General features: G+C 35.7%; 1 protein-coding gene across 5 annotated transcripts in view; it reads left to right on the forward strand.

Annotated features, from left to right (window-relative positions):
- Window positions 1-25,002, forward strand: part of LOC129208106 (sodium channel protein type 2 subunit alpha) — a 78,930-nt gene that overhangs the window by 25,608 nt on the left and 28,320 nt on the right. For 2 of the 5 annotated variants that reach the window (XM_054830301.1, XM_054830304.1), the window contains 14 exons: window positions 1,908-1,998; window positions 3,732-3,860; window positions 4,536-4,627; window positions 5,527-5,799; window positions 9,255-9,318; window positions 9,888-10,029; window positions 10,852-11,058; window positions 12,475-12,765; window positions 15,932-16,312; window positions 17,332-17,464; window positions 19,083-19,321; window positions 20,248-20,421; window positions 22,147-22,503; window positions 24,114-24,593. In XM_054830301.1, coding sequence (XP_054686276.1) covers window positions 1,908-1,998; window positions 3,732-3,860; window positions 4,536-4,627; window positions 5,527-5,799; window positions 9,255-9,318; window positions 9,888-10,029; window positions 10,852-11,058; window positions 12,475-12,765; window positions 15,932-16,312; window positions 17,332-17,464; window positions 19,083-19,321; window positions 20,248-20,421; window positions 22,147-22,503; window positions 24,114-24,593 — 3,053 coding nt within the window. Of the gene's footprint in view, window positions 1-1,907; window positions 1,999-3,731; window positions 3,861-4,347; window positions 4,440-4,535; window positions 4,628-5,526; window positions 5,800-9,254; window positions 9,319-9,887; window positions 10,030-10,851; window positions 11,059-12,474; window positions 12,766-15,931; window positions 16,313-17,331; window positions 17,465-19,082; window positions 19,322-20,247; window positions 20,422-22,146; window positions 22,504-24,113; window positions 24,594-25,002 lie in introns of all 5 variants that reach the window. The other 3 variants (XM_054830303.1, XM_054830306.1, XM_054830305.1) reach the window with 3 other exon arrangements.

Here is a 25,002-nt window from a genome sequence, read left to right on the forward strand (position 1 = left end):
TTCAAGTAGGTCGTGAGATTTCCACATTGCAGGTAGAGATTTGCTAAGCTAAATGATCATAATGACTTATCTATTATTTTGTCTTTTTCAGTGATTTGGTAGCTGACTACAGTAGGCATCCCACTGGTCTGATCTCAAATGCTGATATGAGCAATGAGGGCATTGACTTCAGCAAGTCTGCTTACTTAAGGAACAAATACAAATGTTTGCACACTTAGATTTTAGAAGAATCTAGCATAAGCACACTGAAAGTAGTTTTGTGCATAGCATTACATCTGGGGATCCTAAGATCATGTAGAATAAATCTTGAAAGGATTTTTTCAATCTTGGTATAATGGAAGTCTGATAATTACAATGGTTGTTACGTGTTGGAAGTTGTTATCAATGGCTAGCCTACAAATGACTTCAGAATCAGTCATGACACTACATAGCCTGTTTTGTATTAGCTTGCTACTGGTGTCACTACAAATAATTATTTGTCAATTTTATGACACTCCTTAGCATGTTATAGAGCGTTATTTAGTTACATGGAATAATGGAAGATCATGGGACTGAGACGGTGGTGAAAAGCTAGAGTCATCAAAGTCAGCATGTTAAAAAACATTGTTTAAAATTGTGGGAAGGTATATTCTAGTTATTTCTCCACTGATGAAAAAATAGTGAGGATTTCCGATTCTGAGAGGACATTTCATCAAGAAGGATTTTGAAAGTCTGTGTAAAATACAGGCTTGTGAAACCTTATAACAAGGGGGGGGTTTATGTTTTTTTAAAATACCTTTCTTTTCTGCTCCATTCATGTATGAATTACGTAGTGAGAAGCTAGATTCTGAGCGAAGGATTTGAAATATATTTCCTGAGCAGAAAACTCAAAGAATTGTTGAATGTAATGCTACAGTTGTTTGACAGTTCAGAAGGCAGAGGTATTTACTGTCACTGGAAGTTTTTTTTCATTAATGTAGACATGCAAAGAAAACTTCGTGAGGGGAACCTCACAGTCCTTCCTACCGCATTATACTCTGATTTCTATTTAGGAGAACCGTGTGAACCTGCGTGTTAGTTACAAGAGCTAAAGCTCTTCTCAAAATCGAGCTTTGTCCTCTTTCTAGTTTTAGGTGATGGTGCCATCACGTGGACATTTTGTGCATCATCGGTGTGGTTTTCATTTTCCTGTTCGTATCTCCATTTCTAAGAAGAATGTCATCAGTCCTGAGAGTGAGAGGCTGTCGATCCAGAGCAGTTCTGTTAAAATCAATTAAATTATTTATGGCTCGGACCTGTTCTGGAATTCTTTTTAGATTTCTTTTTTTGAGAATATCATGTGCCTTCCCATCCAACAACATTTATATTACAAAAGCCACATATAAAGCAAACAGTAATAAAATACTTTTCTCTCTAAAATTTCTTCTCTCCTAGTATGTGATAACTAGCTTTCAATATATATTATAACGTTAAGCAAAGGTGTTGAGATACGCCAGATTTTATGGTGAAACATAAAAGAAGAAAAGTGAAGAAAATGTATTTTTTTACTGTTTTGTATGCATGAAGTAAATCAGATTTGTCTAGATCATCCAAAACAAATGCCTTTTGTGTTATTCCGCTAAATTAGAAGCTACTACTTCGAACTTTCACATTTTTATTCAAAAGAAAAAATCATCTAACTTCTTAAAATTAAGGGGTGGGGTTTTTTTATATCTTTCAGATTTTCTGATTTTCAGTATGCGATTGTTCTCTTTTAGCTATAAAGCAGTGACTGTGGAAGTTTTAACATATTCAGGGCTTTTCCCTGAGTGTTAACAGAGCAGTGGAGGGATAAATAGCTCCTGATAGTGTAAATCTGCCAAAGCAGCATGTTATTTGGTACTCTTTGTATGAGATTTTCTGGCTTACATTCCTTAACTCTTAACCTACATTATTCAGCATGCTTATCATGTGCACTATTTTGACCAACTGTGTGTTTATGACCATGAGTAACCCTCCAGACTGGACAAAGAATGTAGAGTAAGTTAAATGGATTTTCTTTGAATAATATTCAGTAATTTGAAATAAACTGCTGTATATTATTTTATATTAGGATGGCATCCACTGACAGCAGCTGCCTCGTTGGCATATCCTTTCAACAGCTGTATTCTGATGCTAGTTTCTTCTGTGTAATATTAAATACATGTATTTTACAACATTTTCCTCATTACCAGTTGTTCAATGTCCATCCTTTGTTTGCAGTATTTGATGGGGAATGTAAGAAGAAAAGCTAGTCTTATGACTGCAAAAAAGCGGATTACAAATATTTTCCACTGTGTTCTATGTTATGTTTGTACAAGAACACAGGGAAATACAGTCTTCCATCTCTATTGCAATAACTGTTAGAGATAAAGGGATCGCCTAATGGATGGCTGTGTTCACCATAGTGCAGCTTTTACCAAAGACAGTCTAACAATGGAAAGCTTGTATGCAAAATAAGCTATTAAATAAGTGCTTAAGTGGTTGGCTAATCTTCCCATAGGTAAAGGTCCAATATGATGTCAACTACTTGGTGCTCATAAACAATTGCTGCATATTTCGTGATATTTCCAAGGCTATAGACCACAGTGTGAAACACTGCTCTTCATGATGCTTCATTTTTGCAGTAGCATTTTATGCTTCTGCTTCTTCTTCATTCCTACCTGCTTTGGATGATACGTACCTGTTTAATCTTCAGTAATCCAAATGAAATCATAGCTCTGTTATAGTCAATGGAGGCATTCTCATTTTGAGTTCAGTATGAACGTATATGTATTCAGGATGTCCAGCCTACAGTAAATATTTATGAATAAAGATATCTAGCTTGAATATTTCTTCATCTCATTATATTGTGTCATTTAGATATACAACAGAAGTCCTCATCTGTTGAGTAAAGTGCAAGAAAGAAATTTTTTAGTAATTGAACTGAAAAAATTCACTTTGGAAAATGGGTTTTGGGTTGACTCAAGTCTGAAAACTAGTTCAAACCTTTTAAGCCGTTTAATTTGAATTCTTTTCCATTAAAGATATGAATGAAACTAAATTTCAAGATTACATCATTTGGAGATAGAAAGTTGAAATTACTCAGCCAGAATTAAATATTTTTACTTTTTCCATTTCAACCACATTTTTCAGTCAAAATGAGTAGCTGGATTTTATTGGCATTTGTGAATATTTTTAGTTGTTCTTGCACAGGATTTTGCATCTGAAAACACTTGTTTCATTCCAGTACTATGCCTGTCTTGCTGAAGGTGAAGTACAGAATACACATACTCTGTCACAAAGTCAATGAGGACTGATGAGGGTTGGCACATTGCCAGCTCATGGTACCAAGCAACATCTCAGCATAAAAATAACACTGAAGAAAGAAATTCTTAATCTGGAAGCAACTTCTGAAATCCTAAAATAACCCATCTGTGTGTTTTGTTATAACATGGATTCATATTGGACATAAACAGGCACCAATGAAGTAACCAGGAAATTTGCAACTGTCTCATTGGTATAGAGTATAGAATTTGAACTTAAGCTATGGGTTGTCATTTAGTCTTTTAATCATAATTTGATTCCTCCTTCCTTATGGTATAAGTTCTGCAGATGTTTAAAGTTGGTTGTACCTTCCATTAAATTCTTATGCCACATAAAGAGAAGAAAATGAGAATAACGCAGCTACAGAGCATAATGTGTAAACATAACGTGTGTGTTTCTATAAACTCTGTCTTGCATATTTTCCTCAGATACACATTCACTGGAATTTATACCTTTGAATCACTTATTAAAATTCTTGCAAGGGGCTTCTGTTTAGAAGATTTTACATTTCTTCGAGACCCATGGAATTGGCTAGATTTCACTGTCATTACATTTGCGTAAGTCATCTACTTTTTTTTATTAAAAAGTCTTTCTGATAGCATGAAATTAGTGACTAAAAATTGCCTCATATTTTGTCAGCCAGAACATTTGGAGCCTGGACTTCCTGCGGTTTCAATATGTTTCCTCTACCTCTTTTACACATTTTAGTATTTCTAACTAAGCATGTGCTGCAGAGGCCAGCATGGTGTGCCAGCCCATTAGGATTGTGAATGCCAGCAGCCTGAACTGTTCATATCCTGTCTCCTTTCTGCATACCAGAATTAAAGGAATCCTTTTGACTTCCTGCTATAAGATGACCAAATTAGGTTTCAAACATCAAGTCAATGTGGTTTATTTTTATAAAACTTGATTTAATTTTATGGTCAGAAGCATATTTATAACACAGGCAAAATACAGTGAACGGTGAAGAGGTCTTGATCAAAGACCCACATAATTAGTATAAGCTCTGCCTCAATTCTGAGTAACTGTGATTTAATCCTACAGGTATGTAACAGAATTTGTAAACCTAGGCAATGTTTCAGCTCTTCGAACTTTCAGAGTATTGAGAGCTTTGAAAACTATTTCTGTAATCCCAGGTAAGAAGTAGTTGGTGTAAGGTGTTAGGCCCCTCATAACTCCGATTGTTATTTGTGTGCTGTCATTGTGTTTGTGTGTGAACTCCCCTATTACAGATATGTGACAGAGTTTGTGGACCTGGGCAATGTCTCAGCGTTGAGAACATTCAGAGTTCTCCGAGCTTTGAAAACAATATCAGTCATTCCAGGTGAGAGCTAGGTTAAACACTGAGGCTGACTTTTGTTCTACAAAGGCTGTACTCACGTTTTTAAAGCATAAGCCTTGTTTGCTACACATTGTTAACAAAATAAAAAAGCAGGAATCAAGACATGCCATTTTATTTAAACTGATTCTTGCTTTTGTTATATTACTTGTATTTTCTTTTCAAAAAAATCAGCCTTTGAGTTTAACAAATTCTTGCATGAGATATTTGCAGTAAACAGCCTATGTGATTTGCATCTTATGACATCAAGCTTTCCTTTACATGTTTTAAATATAAGTTAATTTTAAGCTTTCATACTGATGCAAATTTTGTCATTTATTGCAGGCACTTGATGTAACAACTTAATTCAGTTTTAAGTCATGTATAAAAAATTAAAGGATAGCATGGGCCATGCATGGGGTATTGTTTTAAAGATGTCTTTCTTCTCCAAACCATCACCCCTCTTATATTGTAAGAAGATTATTATGATATCATTCAAATGTGCACTTATAATGTCTTTATAATGGGTTTACTAATGCAGAATACTTTTTAAAAGGTTCATATAAGAAAGGTTTGGGCAAGAAGCATCAACAAAAGTAAACGATGCTTTTCTATGTAGGGTTGAGATATAGCATGAATAATAAAATCACTTGTTTTGGCATAAACAATGTGTTTGGTATTATGTACCTTTTATTTCTGTACACTATAAAATAAGCATAAACTTACAGCTTTTCATTCATCTTCACAAGTAATAAGGCTTTTCATGAAAATTATTGTATCACAAATATTAGACTCATTTAGTTGTCATTTTGCATGAAATCTTTATCTTGTCAGGAAAAAATCATTATTTTTTTGTGTGTTTACTATCTGTTTAACATCATAATAAAAATCTTTTCTCTTTGCAGGCTTGAAGACTATTGTGGGAGCCCTAATTCAGTCTGTGAAGAAGCTCTCGGACGTTATGATCCTGACTGTGTTTTGTCTGAGTGTATTTGCACTAATAGGGCTGCAGCTGTTCATGGGCAACTTGAGGAATAAATGCCTGCAGTGGCCTCCAGACAATTCTACTTTTGAAACAACTGTTATTTCCTACTTTAATAGCTCTATAGGTGAAAATGGTACATTTATTAATACAACAATGACAACATTTAACTGGGATGAGTACATCGAAGACAGAAGTAAGAGTTAATTATATCATCTACTGCATTGATTTTCTGGAATTTTTTTAAACAGATACAAAAGCATCAGTATCTTTCCATTGCATTTAAAATGGTGTCATCTGGCCAAGAGACATAAAAGCACCTATTTTGTATAGGAAATAAAAGAACAGTCATAATGTAGTTTAATATACCCATAATATTGTACTGGGTACCAAAATATCTTTCTACCTTTTACAGAATATGACTTTTAGAGTAAATCCAGATTGCAGCCCAAAGCTGAAGTTTCTGTGTTAGCTTCTAGCCTCCTGAAATAGTGTGACAGTCCTAATACGGGATCTGAAATCGTATAGCTACATTAGTGCAAGATAATGCCCAATATCATAAATCCACATTTGAATGTCAGTTAGCTCATGAATCCTGCCATAGCATTTAAATGCAGCTGCGTTTTTTCTTCTGGAACTTGGTGAGTGTCTCTGCACCATGCTCCCTTGCTGCGCAGCACAGACATGCCATTGTGAGTGTACTATTTTATTCCATGCTTCTTATTCTAGCAAAGAAAGAGCTAGATTCCATATTATGTATCTTTTAATTTGTTTCTTATCTGTGAAATTAGCATTTTGGTCTCCCTTGTACCTCATAATAAAGTATTTTCACCATTTTAGGTAGCTAATGTCACTACTGTGTTAAAAATTGTTTTAAAATTCAGATAGAACTCTGAACATATCTATAGTAGACTGCTATTCTGTCTTTCATAATGGTAAATAGCTTCAGTCCCTCCTATTTATTTTAGTGTATTTAAGGTTTTAACTGTAATTAGGCATAATATTAGGGGGGTTATTAAGTCTGTATAAGTGTTGTAACTGATGACTGTATCACTGAAAGTTAGGAAATCTCAATTTAACAGCTAAATGCTTTTGGATCCAAGCCTCATTGCCTTATGATCTTTTAATATACTTATCGTCTCAGCGTGCTTGTAGTATCATAGAAATGTCATCTTGGAGAAGATTTGGATGATAACCTATTCTTAAAAACATCTGAAGAACAGATTCCATTCCCTTCCTCTTTAGCTGCTTCTGGTACTATATCACACAAATAGAAAATTTTTTCTAAATATCTGACCTAAATGTTCCTAATTTCAGATTTAATACTACTCCTGTAGACTTAGAAATAAGATAATCATTGACTACTTAATATTAGTCTTTATGATATTTTAAAACTGTTATCTTCTTTATTTCTGGTCTTTTCTAAACTAAGCAATCCTATTTTCTGTTTTGCATTTTCTGTGCCTATTTTCACATATTTTTGCCTTTTTGGACTCTTTCCCATTAGTCTGGGATTTTGGTTTCTCTTTTGTTGTTGTTGTTGTTATGGTTTTTGGTGGTATTTTGGTTTTTTTTATTCAATTGAGGTGCTCAAATCTGGTACTTACTCCTCTAATAAAGGTAAAAATTAGAAGTAATTACCTAATATGCCATATATGCAGCATTCCTATTAACACATTTCAAAATTACATCATTTTTATATCAGCACCATAATGTTGATTCACAGTCAAACTGCAGTTCGTGACAGTCACTGCATCTTTTGGTACAGCAGTGGCTGTGGCCAGATCCCATCTATTTTGCATTTACGTATTTGATTTTGCCTTCTCAACTGTAGCATTTTCCACTTGTCTCTGTTGAAATAAATCCAATTGCTTTTGGACCAGCTTGTCAGTTTGTAAAGGTCATTCTAAATTTCAATCATCTTCTTTCCTAGCTTGATGTCTTCAGAATACTTGATGCATTTTTTATATTATTTCATGTCTTGAGTTGGTAATGAAGCTTGCTATGAAAACCATGTATAGCACAGATCCCTGGAGGATCTTCAGAAAGATGCCCTTAGGAATTGACATTGGGCCACTGGTGACTGCTCTCTGAGAATCTTTTTTCAACTATTTTGTGATGATTCCAGCCAGAACTGATCTCCTTTATTTATGTATGAAAGTGTCATGTAGGACTTGTACCTGTGACTGTTGTCCTGTTATTAAGTTGGCAGGAGACAGGAATAGTTTTATATATGACATATTTTTTATAAAGTCATATTGACTATTTTTAGTCCTTTATCATTATCATCTTTGAAAAATCTATTATTTAAATGTTTTCCAAAATAGTGGGCTGAGAGTTGAGCTGACTGGGCGGTATAACAGGATCCTCTGCTTACCAGAGGAGGAGGTGTGTGACATAAGAATGTGAATTAGGTGCACCAACAATTTTGAAAATCCAGTTTGGTGCCTATCTGCATCTTTAAGCTTTGTAAGTAGGAGTCAGATCTCTCACAGGGCATGACTGTATGAGCACTGGAATGTCTGATAATCCACTGTTTTCTTATCTGATATCTGAGAATAGATTGCAGATGCATAAGTTATGCACATCATCTCTCTCTCTTTAAAATAAACAGATTTTGTGCTGTCTCTATCGTATACTGGTGGTGACAGAGTAGAAGCAGTCAATAGGAACTGGTTGCAATTCCCTGCTTGTCTCTTTAGCATTAGCCCTCCGTTCATGCCAGCTAAGCTAGTCCATGCCAGCTGGCAGTGAATCTCAAGGAACCATCTGCTTCCTGAGAACAGCCAGAACATACCTAATTTTGGCAACTTTAGCTTAATATGCCACCTGACCCAAAAATCTCCACTAGAGATTCCCATTTTGCCATAAGAATCCCAAACTAGGAGTTGATGGCAAATTGGTTTTCCCTTTCTGCCTCAAAGCAGAACAAAGAAAAGAAAAGAATGTGCCAGGGTGCTTTTAAGACTTCTATCTCTTTAAATTATATTTTACCTCATTTTAATAGTTAGCCTATTAACAAAATACATATGGATACTTCAAGTACATTCCTCTGCTATAGAATTTTGTGTAGTAATTTTTTGTAATGTACAATGAAAGCTTGGTTTCTCCTTCAGCTGCTTAAGTTAAGATCCAGTTAGCAATTTCTTGTGCATGTTATGTTATGCTTTCATACTGCAAAAATTTCAGTACTTTTTGAAGTAAAATTTGGAGAAAATAGTATGTAATGAATATTTATAAATGAATAACACTAAATGGTATATATCAGAATGCATGAACAAAGGCAGGGAATCACCCTCATCCTTTGTCTCATTTTCCTGGTATTTGTTCACTCATTTGCTGACATACACAATTTGGTATTCCACCCATTGTATCTTACTCATTTGGATAGGTTACTGAGAATTAGCTGTACAACTACCTTTCTGTTTTGTAAAGAAAGGCCAACTTCAAGACTCTATAGAAAGTAATTTTCCTGTCAAAACAGTACTTTCCATGCTTTTTTCATTCCTAATCATTATATATTGCAGTTAAACTGTTTGTTAGCTCTGCTTATTTCCTTAAGGTGTAAAAGTCTATGTCATTGCTCAATTTCCACTAGGTATAAATGGTGTCTTTCTCATCACCTTTTTAATTTATATTTTTTAAAAACAGGTCATTTCTACTTCTTGGAAGGACAAAATGATGCTCTGCTGTGTGGCAATAGCTCAGATGCAGGGTAAGAAAACAGTCATAATTTTTCATTATGCATCAAGAAAAAATAATTAGCTACTTAGAACAGCTCAGGTGGTCAACTTTAGTATCAACTGTACCATAGAGTTGCAAATTACTGATGTTTTGCAATTGAAACTATACCTAAATATAACCATCTATGTGATTTGAGTTTACACAGGCACTTTCGTCAACATCTTAGGCTAATTTTGTAAAGGTAACTACATGAATGCTATATGCATAAATGTTGCTGCCAGCTTGCTGACAACTGCTTATCATCAGCCATGCTAGTTGACATTCTTCTTTTGTCCTGGTGGAGATGTGTTGATATGACAAATTGTGGGGAAGGGTAGATTACTATTAGTTGTATTATTAAAGCATTGAAATATCATTAGGAAATGAAATTAAAAATTGAAAACCAATAAGATATATATTTTTATCTTAGGTATGTAGAATAAAACTTTACTTGTTCATAATTTCATTAGCAACTGGTACACCTGAACAATTTTGTGATTTACTATAGCATATCGTAATTTAGAGTAGTTGTTAAAAATAGCATTTCCTCTTCTTTTGTAGTCAATGTCCAGAAGGATATATATGTGTGAAAGCTGGTAGAAACCCCAACTATGGCTACACAAGTTTTGATACATTCAGTTGGGCATTCTTGTCACTGTTTCGATTGATGACTCAGGACTTTTGGGAGAATCTTTACCAGCTGGTGAGGACTTACTAAAATAAACAGCACCATCACCAATACCATTACTACATAGTACTTGCACAGTTATTTTCATTCACGTGTCCCTAAGGCCTTTGGGACAGAAATCATCTTTTATTTCATATATGTAAGCTGTCTAAAACAGTAGAGCCCTTGTTCATGATTTAGGTTCCCATGTGCTACTCAAATATATAATAAGAAATTGCTGTTATTTTATGAGGGTGGTTAAGCATTATTGTTTCTTTTCACAAATGAGTAAATGACCTTAAGTTGTTAAAGCTTCTTACCCAAACATGCTGTAAATAGATGCTAGTTAAATTCATTTGCAGTCTAGTACAAATACGTTGTCTTTGAAAAGGTTACATCTTGTCCCTGAACTACACATATCCTTAACCTGAAGGACAGTGACATTGTGCAGTGTGACATTTTGTATACTGCACTGTCTTTGTGGCATTGTAGTTTGGGACTGATGAGACCAGAAGGTAAGATGCTGGTTAGTGGCCCCACTACTGTTAGATTTAAAGGCTATAATATAGACTGATAGTGGGGGCAGCAACTGCTACTACAGATTCTCAGTGGTAGATGTTCTGAAGTATCAAAGCTGCAGAATCTTATTTACCTTGACCTTAGTAGACACAAAACTTGGATTTTTGCACATGTAGCCAGGATATAATACTATTTGTATATGGAAAAAGTAACTAAATAATATTGTGCTAATACAAAGCAATTTTATAATGTATTTCTAGATTATAACACAGATGTTACCATATTATGCCACAGTATCTAAAAGTCTGCTAAAAATGTGTATTATCTCTTTTTCTCCAGACACTGCGTGCTGCCGGGAAAACATACATGATATTTTTTGTTTTGGTGATTTTCCTGGGTTCTTTCTACCTGATTAACTTGATCCTGGCTGTGGTTGCCATGGCCTATGAAGAACAGAATCAAGCAACCATGGAAGAAGCGGAACAGAAAGAAGCAGAATTTCAGCAAATGCTGGAACAACTGAAAAAGCAACAGGAAGAAGCTCAGGTATCCCTGTAACATAAAATTCTTTCTTCCATTCATGACTGTGATTGGATGCTTATGTCCACATATGAGAATACTTTTACTCCCCTACTCCTAACAATATATTACTTTCAATCTTATAAATTCCTTCCTTCTGCAAACAATCTTTAATGTTTTCCATCGCACTGTTTCTGCTGGCTTGAGCGAACCTGTTAATTTGTGACAGAAATTATAATTGATAAGCTAAAATACTGGATTTTCAAATTAGAGATGGAAATTAGCTTTTTTACTGAGCACTTGAACAAGTTGCCCAGAGTGCTTGTGAAATCACCATCCTTGGAGATAATCAAAAGCTGACTGGACATGGTCCTGGGCAAGCTGCTTTAGGTGACCCTGTCTGTGCTGGGGAGTTGGACACAATGTCCTCCAGAGGTTCCTTTCCAACCTCAACCATTCTGTGATTCTGTGAAATGGAGATGTGGGGAAAAAAATCCCAGGAATTCTGCTTATTTAAGTAACAGAAGTAAAACTGTTGTAAGTGCTGTAGGAGAAATATTTTGCTTCAGCAAAATTTGGCTTTTTCTACTCCTTCCCCAGCTCTCATAGCAGAAAGCCATAGCGTTCCAGTTTTAAAGAAAACTAGAAAAAGTGGAGAAACTGGAGAAAATGCTTCTGTGGTACAGACATCATGATTACATACTGCTTTGAAATTCCTTTTCATGTTTTGAAAACTCTGAAATCTTTAATAGGATAGTTGATAATGTCTGCTTGGCATGTGGCCACAGAGATTGGAAGTTGAACTATGTCTTCCATGTAAGCACATAACTCAAGTCAGCAATAGGGGGGTTTTGTTTGATTGGTTATTTCGTATCTGTTGTTTGGAATTTTTTAACCACGGATGTAAATGTTAATCAAATGCTCCACAAATGTTTGAAACTTCAAACAGCAATAGGTCTCTGTAGCCTGCAGTTTAACTCACATCTCTGATTATGATTTGCAAAACAACGTTACACCAGATCTTTAATAGACTAAAGAGAATTCAAAGTCCGGCAAAATAGTGTAAGAAAGTGTCACTTCCTGTAAACAGGGATATTTCCTGTTGTTAGAGCCTTGATTCCTTACTTTTATATAGCATTTCAGGTGAAAAATTAATTGCAACACATTGCTCCCATCTAAAACAGATGCTCATTAATTTGGTTCTCTAACAGCACAGTTTTCCCTTGGGCTGCTCTAACTCTTGGTTTAAGGAGCAGTGGCAAGTTATGGTTGCTGTGGTATTTCACAAATTATACTTCTTATGATAGGCTGGGTTCAGTGAAGTGGGATCATTGCTTTTATTTCAAAATCATTATTTTTTTTAAGAATGGCAATAAATTTAAAATAGTGAGCTGTGTGTGTTCGTATAAATGTTGTAAATTGCATATGTGCTTGTACGTATAGGCAGCAGCAGCAGCTGCAGCAGCTGACTCAAGAGATTATAGTGGAGTAGGTGGAATAGGTGGATTCTCCGAAAGTTCTTCTGAGGCATCAAAACTGAGCTCAAAGAGTGCTAAAGAGAGGAGGAATAGAAGAAAGAAAAAGAAGCAAAAAGAACAGTCTGAAGGCGAGGAGAAGGATGGGGAAGAATTTCACAAATCTGAATCAGAGGACAGCATCAAAAGGAAAGGTTTCCGATTTTCCATTGAGGGGAATAGACTGACGTACGAAAAGAGATTCTCCTCTCCACACCAGGTACCATAGTGTTATTACCTCCTAAACATCTTTGTTGTGTACTCATCATATAAACAAAACCCTGTAAAGTAGTTTGGTCAATTCTTGCAAAAGATACAACAGATTCTTTAATACCTTAAATCAAAGTATGACCAAGTTAATACTTGCAGCCAAAGATGAAACTGTAAGAATTTAAGAGATTTCGTTTCTATTATGAATTTGTGTGAAAAATCAAAATAATGTGTATTAATTAAAATGAGTTGTATTTCAAGTTTCTTAATGAAAATGGACCTATCTCCCCATCAAGATGGATGTATTCAGCATGATCAGTGGCTTCAAAATTTGGTGCACACATACAAAGGAATTTCATGTTTTAAAGGAGAAAAGCACTAAATTTGGGATGCAAAAAACCCAGTTGAAATTGCATAAATGTTCATGTGAAATTTGACAAATTAACTGATGTGAGACCATTAATTGTGTTATCTTAAGGTGGAAATATGTGTGGCAATGTGTCCTTGCATGTGTTCTCTTACATTAAAACACCAGTGACTCAGAGTACCATCTGCATCTCCCATCCAGGCATTTATTTCATTTGATACTTTTGTTATGTTATCCCTTCTATGGTTGTCAGAGCTCCTCTTCATTTGCCCACCTCTGATGCTCCCCTCAACACTTAAAGTCCAGATCTCACATTCATTCTGTCCTTTTTCTGCCCCTTTGTGTGCCTCAATATGCTTCTTCCTTTTATCCCCACCTTCTTGATTCTCCCTGGTCTTTATGACATGCTTTCTCCCTGTTTTTAGTCACTATTACTAAACTCATTCCTTCCTTTTTAATCCTCTTCTATTACTGTCTCTGAAAGCCTGTTTCATCCCTAAATAGATCATAAGCATTCATATTCTCTTCATGTATCACTTTCTCCAGCTCCCATTCTCAAAGAAGCTCAGACCTCTTCATCCAATATTTCCTTATTAAGGACTTTCCTCCTTAGATCAGACTGTGGTGGGAATATAATATTTCTAGCTTCCTATTTCTGCCAAGTTAATTCCTCCTTCCACTTACTTCCTAACGTAATTCCTTTTTTAATAGTACTGCATCCTTTTCTTTTTTTCCCCCCTCCTTGGTCTGCCACCATTTTATGTCATTAACTGTCTAACTAATCTCTGTAAGACTTCATTGCTGAATTTAGTTAGTTCATGATTCATTCTGTTCTTTATACAAATTTTCACACCTCTATCCATTGACTTCAACTTCATGTTGAAGACCCATCTGATCCCTTAGGTGCATATTCTTGCTTGTGCCTTCATTCAAACTGCAGCCTTATTCAACTGCAGCTCAGTTCATCCATCTTGTAAGAAATGAAGCATTCCTCATACAACTGGCTTCTTTTACCTTTTCATCTCCAAGTTCATTTACAGCTGTTTCCTATGACAGTCTAGCAATACGCTCCCTTCTGGTTTTCCAACCCTAGTTCCTTTTCACTCTGGGTTCTGAACAGAAATTCCACTCACCAGTTTTTAATAACCTTTTCCTAGAGAAAACTCAGGTTTATATCTCATCTTTGACATTTTCCTTGACATTTCACTTGCCTTCAATGTAACTGACCATTATGTTCGTCTTGAAAACTTACTTTCTAACATTCATGATTTCATCTCCTCTCAATTCTCCTGGTTTAGTTGTGCTTTAGAAGATCTTTTTACCCTTTTGACAGTTTTCTAAGGGATTTCCACAAGGCCTTTCGCTAGTTCCGTTCTCTCTCTTTTCCTTTTTTTTTTTTTTTAAACCCTACTCTGGACCCACAACTGTGTATCATTTTTAACTTGGACCTCTTTCCATGTCCCAATTACTGCCGTATTCATCAAGAATGTTGTTGCAAAGAGCACTAACCTATCTCATTGCTTTTACCTAATCTGCTAGTAAACGTATCTACTTAAAGATATTTTTTAATACTATAAAACATACTGTGCTTAAAGTTCCTCCCAACCCACCCTGTCTACTTACAGTAAACAAGTCAAGTTCCAGCTTTGACTGACCCATGCCAGTGTCCATAACCTCCTGTTAAATTTTCAAACTAGTTTCTTTGAGCTCTTTCTGGTATGCTGCCCCTCATGCTTGGAAGAAGCTCCCATGAATTTCCACAGAACACATCATTGCTTTCCTCAAATCCCTCTTTAAAACTCTCTTTTACCATGCTGCCTACAGAAAGCTTGACAGGGAAGTGACTTCAGGTGAGCTAAGACCACTGTTTATCATACCCATCAATTTTGCTTCCTTGTATTCCCTTTCTTTTTGTATCCATCTGTTGTGTTACATTTAGACAGTAAGTTCTTTGCAGAGTGCCTTTTTGTTCTGCGTTTTGCAGTACCTAGAACAATGGGGCTCAGGTCCATAAAGATAAGTTGCAGAAGAGAAACAAAGACACTGCTTTGTTATCTATCATCTCTGCTGTTCATAGAGGTCTTGGGGGAAATCAGGTGCTAAGGCTAAACAATCAAGTCATGAGAATCACTGATATGAATTAAAGTTAAGAACATGTATAATTGTTTGCAAGATTGGAGCACTGTTTCAACTCTGATCCTGAAAAGATCCTCCCATAGCAGAACATTTACTCACGTGAGTAAATTGATGCAGATTAGTGAGACTGTTCATTTACTACAAACTACAGGCATATCTTTGCATATTCAGGACGATATTGTGGCCTGCTTAACTAGTATCTTAAAAAATATGTATTTTTTTTAAAACTAGGCAGTATTTGGGAGCTACCTCTGTGTGCAGACTGAGTCACAGGAAATTTGCCTAAATTTTTATTTACTCAGCCTGTCAGACTAATGCCAACCTGGGGTAAATAGTGTCTAGATGTGCTTACTCAGTTTATGAACAGTTGGTAATAAAACATGCAGAATGGCAGAGGAAACAATTCTGTCAAGCAGTTTCTTTTACTCTAATTAAACCAATTGATTTCATATATCCAAAGTAGTAAAACAACTAGTCTTTGTCTGTCACTTATGTGCTATTTGTTTACTACCCAAAAGGAAGTGTACTGGGTGGGGGGGGCTGTACCAGTTCATTTCTTTGTAGATGACCTTACCCTTTAAGACATATTAACACTGTGGTTTTTTCCTCTGTATAAAAACATTCTATTTAAAAGGATTTTCATCTGATAATCATTGTTTTTATTTGCCTACAGTCTTTGCTGAGCATTCGCGGCTCCCTGTTTTCCCCAAGGCGCAATAGCAGAACAAGTCTTTTCAGCTTCAGAGGTCGAGCAAAGGATGTAGGATCAGAAAATGACTTTGCTGATGATGAGCACAGCACTTTTGAAGACAATGAGAGCAGAAGAGATTCTCTCTTTGTTCCTCATAGACACGGTGAACGGCGCAACAGTAACATTAGTCAGGCCAGTAGGTCATCCAGGACAGTACCTCCACTTCCAGCAAACGGGAAGATGCACAGCACCGTCGATTGCAATGGAGTAGTTTCTTTAGTCGGTGGGCCGCCAGCTCTGACGTCACCTACTGGACAGCTTCTGCCAGAGGTGATGATTGATAAAGCAGCCACTGCTAGCAATGTAAGGAAGTCTGCAATAGCTCAGGCATGATGTCCTCTCCCTGTATGATCAGCTACTGTTTCTACAAAATTTAGTCACTTGGGAATGGTTTCCTTTCTGGCCGAGCTGTGAATGCTCCTTTCATATATTTCAGTTATAAGCTAAAGTAGAAACTGAAATTGTCTAGCTCTCATTAACTAAATATGTGAAAATCTATGCTATTTTACTTGGAATTAACAGAATAGCATAGTAAACTATTGAATATAGTATATGTAGTCTTACACCCATTGATTCATTATGCTAACTGAAGATTTAACTGGAAGGTTCTGTATTTGTATGTCAGACAGGATATCAAAATGAAAAAAAAAATCTATTTACTTAATGGAATATATTATATGAGTATTTAACTTCCTGCTGACCATATATGAAACTTTTGATGTAACACTGATAGTACAACTTACATGGGTTGTGATAGTGTTCCTATAACATAGTTAATTTTTCTAGGGTGGGTTTTTTGGGGTTTTTTTTGAGATGTCAACATTATTAAATATTTTTCTTTTATTTTGTTAGAAAACATGTGGTAGGCAATTGGTAATTTATTCTAAATTAAGAGTTATCTTAAGAAAATACACTTACTCTGTGCTTTTACTGCTAGCTGTGTGGGCTGTGCATTTTCATGTTTAGAAGACAACTTCATTGCTTAATTAGAAAGATATTTACAGCACAGCTCATTGACAAGCATTATGGAATTTTTTTATAGTCTAAAAGTGTTTATAGTCTAAAATCTGTTTTAATGTCTCAGCCCTGTTTGAGCAAAATACTTAAAAATGTATTCTTTAAGCACAAGAGCAATCCTACTGATGTATTTGACTATTTGCTATATACAAAGTTAGGCGTACATTAGCCTATTGCAAAACCACAACATAAATGGAGCGTGGTGCAGGACAACAGAGTATTTTAAATAATTATACTGCTATAATAATTTACAGTGTTATTAAATGAACAATCAATCAGCTATTTTATCAGTGTTTTATTTTCAGGGCACTACTACAGAAACTGACTTAAGAAAGAGACGGTCTAGTTCTTATCATGTTCCTATGGACTACCTAACAGACCCTAGTGCAAGGCAAAGAGCAATGAGTATAGCCAGCATGCTTACAAACACGATGGAAGGTATGTAACACAGAATTTTTCTATGACAATGCCATAAAGTGCTAAAATGTATGATACATTAAGTAGTAGTGGTGTTTAAAGGCAACTATTTCATCCCAAAAGGTACAGGCAAGATGAGATTTGTATATAGAGGTAGTATTTTTTTTTTAAAGATGGACTGATATATTTGGAAAAGCAGTCAAGCTTTCAATATATTAATAGGGTTAAGGTGGAAGCAGCAAACTTCCAAGTTAAATGCAAGCAGAAAGCAATTGATCAATGAAGTGTTTCTCTAGAGAAGTTATGCTTTGGGGTAAAAGCTCTTTTTAGATTACTGAAATGGCTATGCCTCTTGCAGTAGAACAATCCCCTTCTAACAATTCACCCAACATGCTGTTTCACAAGGGAAGGATCACATTGTTCTTTCTGTAAGGCTAAAGACATGAATCTGAATCATGGAATTAGGCAACTACTTGTAAGAAAGGACAAAACATTATTTTGAGGCTTAAATGACTATGCCCAAAATAGCAAATAAGAAGGTAATAATGAGCAGTTTTGCATGTGTGGACCCTAATACTGTCTAAATAGTTGTCTGACTTCAGATTTGTTCTAAATGTTTATCTTTCATGAGGAAACTTTTAAATATTTTATTTATTCTATGTATAGAATCATAGAATCATAGAATGGTTTGGGTTGGAAGGGACCTTAAAGATCACCTAGTTCCAAGCCCCCTGCCATGGGCAGGGACACCCTCCACTAGATCAGGTTGCCCAAAGCCCCATCCAGCCTGGCCTTGAACACTTCCAGGGAGGGGGCATCCGCAGCTTCTCTGGGCAACCTGTTCCAGTGCCTCGCCACCCTCATGGTAAAGAATTTCTTCCTAATATCTAATCTAAATCTACCCTCTTTCAGTTTAAAACTGTTACCCCTCATCTTATCACTACACTCCCTGATAAAAGAGTCCCTCCCTAACTTTTCTGTAGGCCTCTGTTAAGTATTGGAAGGCTGCTATCAGGTCTCCCTAGAGCCTTTTCTTCTCTAGGTTAAACAGCCCCAACTCTCTCAGCCTGTCCTCATACAGGAGGTGTTCCAGCCCACTGATCATCCTCGTGGCCCTCCTCTCAACCTGCTCTAACAGGTCCAAGTCTTTTTTATGCTAGGGGCCCCAGAGCTGAACACAGTACTCCAGGTGGGGTCTCACAAGAACAGAGGGGGAAAATCACCTCCCTTGAACTGCTGGCCACACTTGTTTTGATGCAGCCCAGGATGAGATTGGCTTTCTGGGCTGGGAGCTCACATTGCCGGCTCATATTCAGTTTTTCATCATCCAGTACCCCCAAGTCTTTCTCCACAGGGCTGCTCTCAATCCTCTTATTGCCCAGCCTGTATGCCAGATTTCTAAGACAAATTTCTATTTTGCATCCTATGTAGCATTTGCTTGTGAGTGGTTATTTTATCTATTGAATAGTTAGTATACTTTTACATCAAATTTAAAACATAGTGGGACAGATTATTTTTAATTGTGATTTCTTTTGACTCACAGTAGCCTTGGTACCTTGGAAAAGAGCATTTAGGCCCCAAGGAAATACCCAGAAATAGAGAAATATGTTTAAAATGTTATTTTCATTTTTCTCTCTAGAACTGGAAGAATCCAGACAGAAATGCCCACCATGCTGGTATAAATTTGCTAACACTTGTTTGATTTGGGACTGCTGTACTCCCTGGCTGAAAGTCAAACATATTGTAAATTTGATTGTGATGGACCCATTTGTTGATCTGGCCATTACTATCTGCATTGTCCTAAACACCCTGTTCATGGCCATGGAGCACTATCCAATGACAGAACAGTTTAGTGGTGTGCTTTCAGTAGGAAACCTTGTAAGTCTTTCATGATGTACTGTGTATGTGAAATGCATTTGTCTTAAATAATTCTTCTGTGACCTATGTACATATGTTTAAAAGAAAATGTTGTCTAGATGTTTATAGGCTTGGGATGGTTGAATTTAAATTTAAGCTGTACTGAATCCCTCTTTGTTGACATTTGTGGATTTTGCCACTCTTGCTTTATGGAGCAAAAGATAATAAGATTTATTGAGTCAATATGCATTTTGATTTTTAAAACCTTCAGCTTCTATCATTAAAGCTAGTTAAAGGAATTTATCTAATATATTTTCTTGGATGGCTACTTATAAATCATAAGAACTTTCAGTTCCATTCCCACACCTGTTCCGCTCCTCACTAGCACCTCCTGAGATCCTGGGTGTTCAGGGAATTGTAGAGGGGAAAGACCCAGTAAGCATGGCAGATTTACTGCAACTCCACAGGAAATGGTGAAATGGCATGCCAGTGCCTTCCACAGGGCATCCTGAAGAAGAATAGTTCTGCTCAACTTTCAGTATAATTTTTTTTTCTTAATAAAATAATTGTCCCTCTCAAATTTATCTTTATCTCTAGAAGCAAAAAGATGTCCCAAGGGCAAAGATAAGATCTAAGGAGGATAAACTGAGCAGTAAAATCAGAAGAGATTCTGTGTATTGGTATTTATACGTGCATATTAGCAGGCTAGATAAAAATGTATTTTTCCCCTTTACCTCTTTTTCTTTGGAAACCAAACATTGTGATGCATATGTAAGCTTCAAATCTGAATTTAATTCCTAACCCCAATGTATGGCAATGTAGAGAAGCTATTCAGATTTATCATGTATTGCTTAATGATGATATAAGTTACCAAAAGTTGATCCTGTTAGTTTTATGTTTTTAATATTTTGTCATTAAATTAGACTAAGAAACTATTCTCCTTGCAGGTGTTTACTGGAATTTTCACAGCAGAAATGTTTCTCAAGATAATTGCCATGGATCCTTATTATTACTTCCAAGAGGGCTGGAATATTTTTGATGGTTTTATTGTGAGTCTTAGTTTAATGGAGCTTGGCCTTGCAAATGTAGAAGGATTATCTGTCCTTCGATCATTCCGATTGGTAAATATACTAAATAAAATATGTCTCTACGTTATATTTTTGTATTTGTGCATGTATGTTATGCTCATTTCTATGTTATATATTTGACTAAGACAGAAGATCTTTTCATAAGAACTTACAAAATACTAAATTGCAAACCCACTAGATAGCATGTATCTGTTATGTCAAGTTTGTTTTACATATTATCTTAGTAATGTCTATTTCTTCTTCAAGACATTGTCAACATCAGTTCTGCTCTTGCAGTGACTGTGCTTTTTACGGATTAACTTTTTTTAATAGTAGTATCTTCTAGAGTCTTTTTCTCCCTAGATGAGGGAATAAAAAATGCAAAAGCCACAGGCCTTCATTACCTGTGACTGAAATTAGTAAATCGCCTAGTAAATAATGGATCAGTTAATCAAAGTTTATTGACAGTTTTAGCTGATAAACTAGCTGATAAGACCAGTTTGCTTACATGGCTAGTTTTAGAAGAGAGCAGAGTTAAGATTTTTCTTTGGACAGGGATTTTTCATCACTACCAGCTTCTCCTTACCATCCTCTGCAAGGGTCCATCCACTGTCTAACAGCTTTTCTGTTTGAAATCACTACAGTACCTCTGTCTGTTATTAGATAACTCTGTCATGAATCGGAACTTGAAAAACCTTGGTCTTGCTGAAGACTAGGCTAGCATGCAAGTTGATGTTCGTTCAAATCCTCTTCTGAAAAGACCCAGTAAGAGACATGAAGCTAGAGTTCCTAGTTACCAAGCTCAATTTTTGCCTTAAATAAAGCAAGAAAGATTTAACTTTTATTTAAAGTTAAATAAAACCCCTTTAAAAAAAGAGGGAGTTTAGATTCATCCATTTGCTATTTCTCTGTATACTATTGTATTGCATTGTGCCTAAAATCTAATATCTGTCTGGATTGACTTCTCCCTTGGTAATAGAATTCTGTTTTTAACTTCACATCTATATATTTTATTTATGTCTCATACCAAGAAATAATATTTAGATTCCTTTTAGTATTTTCCTCTTTCAATTGTCTGAACACTTGCTGTATCTTTCCAAATAATTTCATTTTTGTCTGTTTCAAGTTGTACTTTAAGGTAACACTTTTCTGTGTCTGTCTTTCTCAATGTTGTATGACAAACTTTGTAAGACACATTACACTTATTTTAAATTACAAAAAAGATATTGGTAAAGATACTTGTGAGTAACTTGTATGCCTGTCATTAATGACTCTAGCTTGTTTCTCTTTCTCGGAAAACCATTTCTTCCATCTGTCTGTCAATTAAGATGAAAGAGACCTGGAAGTGTCTATACACTTACAGTCCTGTTAAACTGAACACATTTCATATGTGCTGGCTTTTTTAGTAATATGCTCTTAGAGTTAACTAAAGGAGACAGACTGTTTTGTCCAACTTGTCTAACAAGTACAACTTGTTTATAGATATCTAAAGTCACCAAAAGAGGCAAAGTCTGAACTGGAGACTTTGTGATAATTGCAGCGTAATTGACATGGGCATAGAGGCAGTAGTTTTGATTTCTTATGACTTGAATCAGGACTTAAGACTACTGATGTCTAGTATTGTACAAAGAACTGGAAACATAAATTTTGTAGTTAAAGTTTCTAAAGGTTACAGGAGACATGATTTAGACACAGAGTAACCAAAATATCAAATGCATAACAATAATTTCATTACTATTAGTAACACAAATAACTGTATACTATTCTTCTGTTTTGCAGCTTCGAGTTTTCAAATTGGCAAAATCTTGGCCAACCCTAAATATGCTGATAAAAATTATTGGCAACTCAGTGGGGGCTTTGGGAAATCTGACCCTGGTGCTGGCCATCATTGTGTTCATTTTTGCTGTGGTTGGGATGCAGCTGTTTGGGAAAAGCTACAAGGAATGTGTCTGCAAGATTTCTAGCGACTGTGAACTTCCACGCTGGCACATGCATGACTTTTTCCACTCTTTCCTAATTGTGTTTCGAGTGCTGTGTGGAGAATGGATAGAAACGATGTGGGACTGCATGGAGGTTGCAGGCCAAACTATGTGCCTTACTGTCTTCATGATGGTCATGGTGATTGGAAACCTAGTGGTACGTAATCAGTGGGGCATTTTTAAAATTATTAAAACATATTTCCTATTTTTCATGATTTAGAAATCAGAGATGAAGACCGGACTTCAGGAGATCATGTAATTAATTTGCCCTTTCTCTAAATCAGGTTCAAATATACCTTGATCATTTATGAGAAATGTTTGTCTACATTTTCTTTTAAATGTTCAATAAGTGTATAACCTCTTTAGTAAGATCAGTGCTAAATCAGGCTTATAGTTAAAAATGCCTTTTAAAAAAAATCTAACTTAAATCACAGTGTACAGCCAATTAAACTGAATGGTCTCAACAGTGATAGAAAACAGTTGGTCTTCACAGCAACATTTATAATACTTAAAGGCTTACTGCTTCCACTTACAGTCTTTTTTTTCTGAAACAAAATAAGCCTAGCTGATCAATGTTTTCTCATAGGTGATAATTTCTAAACTACGTAACCCTTTTGCTCCTGGCCTCTGAACAACTTCCAAGCAGCATTTTGGATAGAGACACAAGTACTGAATAATGTGGAATAATTATACTTCTGTGTCTTACACCCAGCATTCCTCGTGGTACATCCCCAAATGACACATGAAATTTCTGTACCAGCACTGCTTTCCTGATGCAGCCTATATGCCCTTTTCTGCAGTGCTTCCCCCTTCCCAGTTTTCATACCTTATCTATATGTACTTTTCATTTTCCATAACCAACATTTCCACAATAGTACTTCAGAATTAAATGCCATATTGATTTTGAATCATTTCACCAATTTACCATGATTATGCTTAATTGTAGTTCTTTCTTACTGAGTGTTAGCATCCCTTCTCTTTTTTGGTATCATCCACGAATTTTATAAACATGCTTATCCACAGGCATAAATACTAAGTTTAACTGGACTAATGGAGATTCTTGTGGTATGCCTTCTAAAATATTTTGAGAGTTTGAACAGGAAGAATTGACAAATATAATTTAAATATGATTTTTAATCAGTTTTGCACATAGTCTGTCATAATTACATGCAGTCCAAATTTCTCTTGTATGTTTGTAAAATGTCATGCAAGAAAGTCTGAAATAGTTTCCTAAAATTGAGGTGTATTACATCTGTGGACTCTTTATCTCTTAGCTAGTTTTTCTGCCCAACACAAAAATAGAATTATATATTCTTGGCAAATATATAAGTTTATTATATTCTGAATTAGAGACACTGAAACTGTGGTCTGTTAACTGTAGAAGACTGGAGTCTGCCTGCATTCCTCTCACCTATGAACACTACAGCAGATGTATCTTGCATAAATTACTATATCATGTTGTATCCTGCCTCCTTATGTCATTCTCCATTTTGAGGAGCAGACCTGCACTACTTCCAGCGTGGAGGAGAAAGTCAAGGAACAGCTCAGACTTTAACCTCTATTAGTCAAGTTAAACAAGCTAAAAATGTTTTTGGCAAGTTATAATAAAATGTGGGGGACAGGGATTAATTGACTGGAAAGAATAGCAGGAAGGAGAGTTGAAATAAAGAGCTAAAAATTATGTCATATTGAACAACCCATAATGGAATTACTTTTATGACTTAAAAATAAGAGATCCAGTGTATTTTTCTCTTTACTGTCTTTTAGGTACTCAACCTCTTTTTGGCCTTGCTGCTGAGCTCATTTAGTTCAGACAACCTTGCTGCTACAGATGATGATAATGAAATGAACAATCTCCAGATTGCTGTGGCAAGGATTCAGAAAGGCATAGATTATGTGAAGAGAAAAGTGCGTGAATTCATCCAAAAGGCCTTTGTTAGGAAGCAGAAAGTTTTAGATGAAATCAAACCTCTTGAAGACCTAAACAACAAAAAAGACAGCTGTATTTCCAACCACACAATAGTAGAAATAGGTAAAAATCTTACCTATCTTAAAGAAGGGAATGGAACTACCAGTGGCATAGGCAGCAGCGTGGAAAAATATGTTGTTGATGAAAGTGATTACATGTCATTCATAAACAACCCAAGTCTCACTGTGACAGTGCCAATTGCTGTTGGGGAATCAGATTTTGAAAATTTAAATACAGAGGAGTTCAGCAGCGAGTCAGACCTGGAAGAAAGCAAAGAGGTAAGACTATTTCTATATTTAAAATACTCTGATGCTTTTCTTTTTTTCTTAAGGTTACTAGTGTTGAATTCAAATCTCCTTTTAATTCCTGTATAACAGTGTATACAAACTTGTCATGGTATTTAAGGTAAATTGATGTAAGGTTGCGGGTTTTGAATGAGATGGTAGTACAGTATTGCATTTACAGTAATAATCAAGATGCATAAGAATTTTTTAGAAAATGAATACTTTTTTCCTATTTTATTTAGTTAAATCATTAACAAGAAAATGAACCAATTTTTGGTAGCCCTGGATACCAAAAGTCTTACAAAATGGGGGGTGGGTGGGTGTGTGCAAGTTTCTCCATGCTTATTTCATCAGTGCAGTTTATTTACTCTTTTGTCTGCTTTCTGGAGTGCCTTCTGTCAAA

Source organism: Grus americana, chromosome 6 (genome assembly GCF_028858705.1).
Source record: "Grus americana isolate bGruAme1 chromosome 6, bGruAme1.mat, whole genome shotgun sequence".
In the NCBI taxonomy this organism is placed as follows: domain Eukaryota; kingdom Metazoa; phylum Chordata; class Aves; order Gruiformes; family Gruidae; genus Grus; species Grus americana.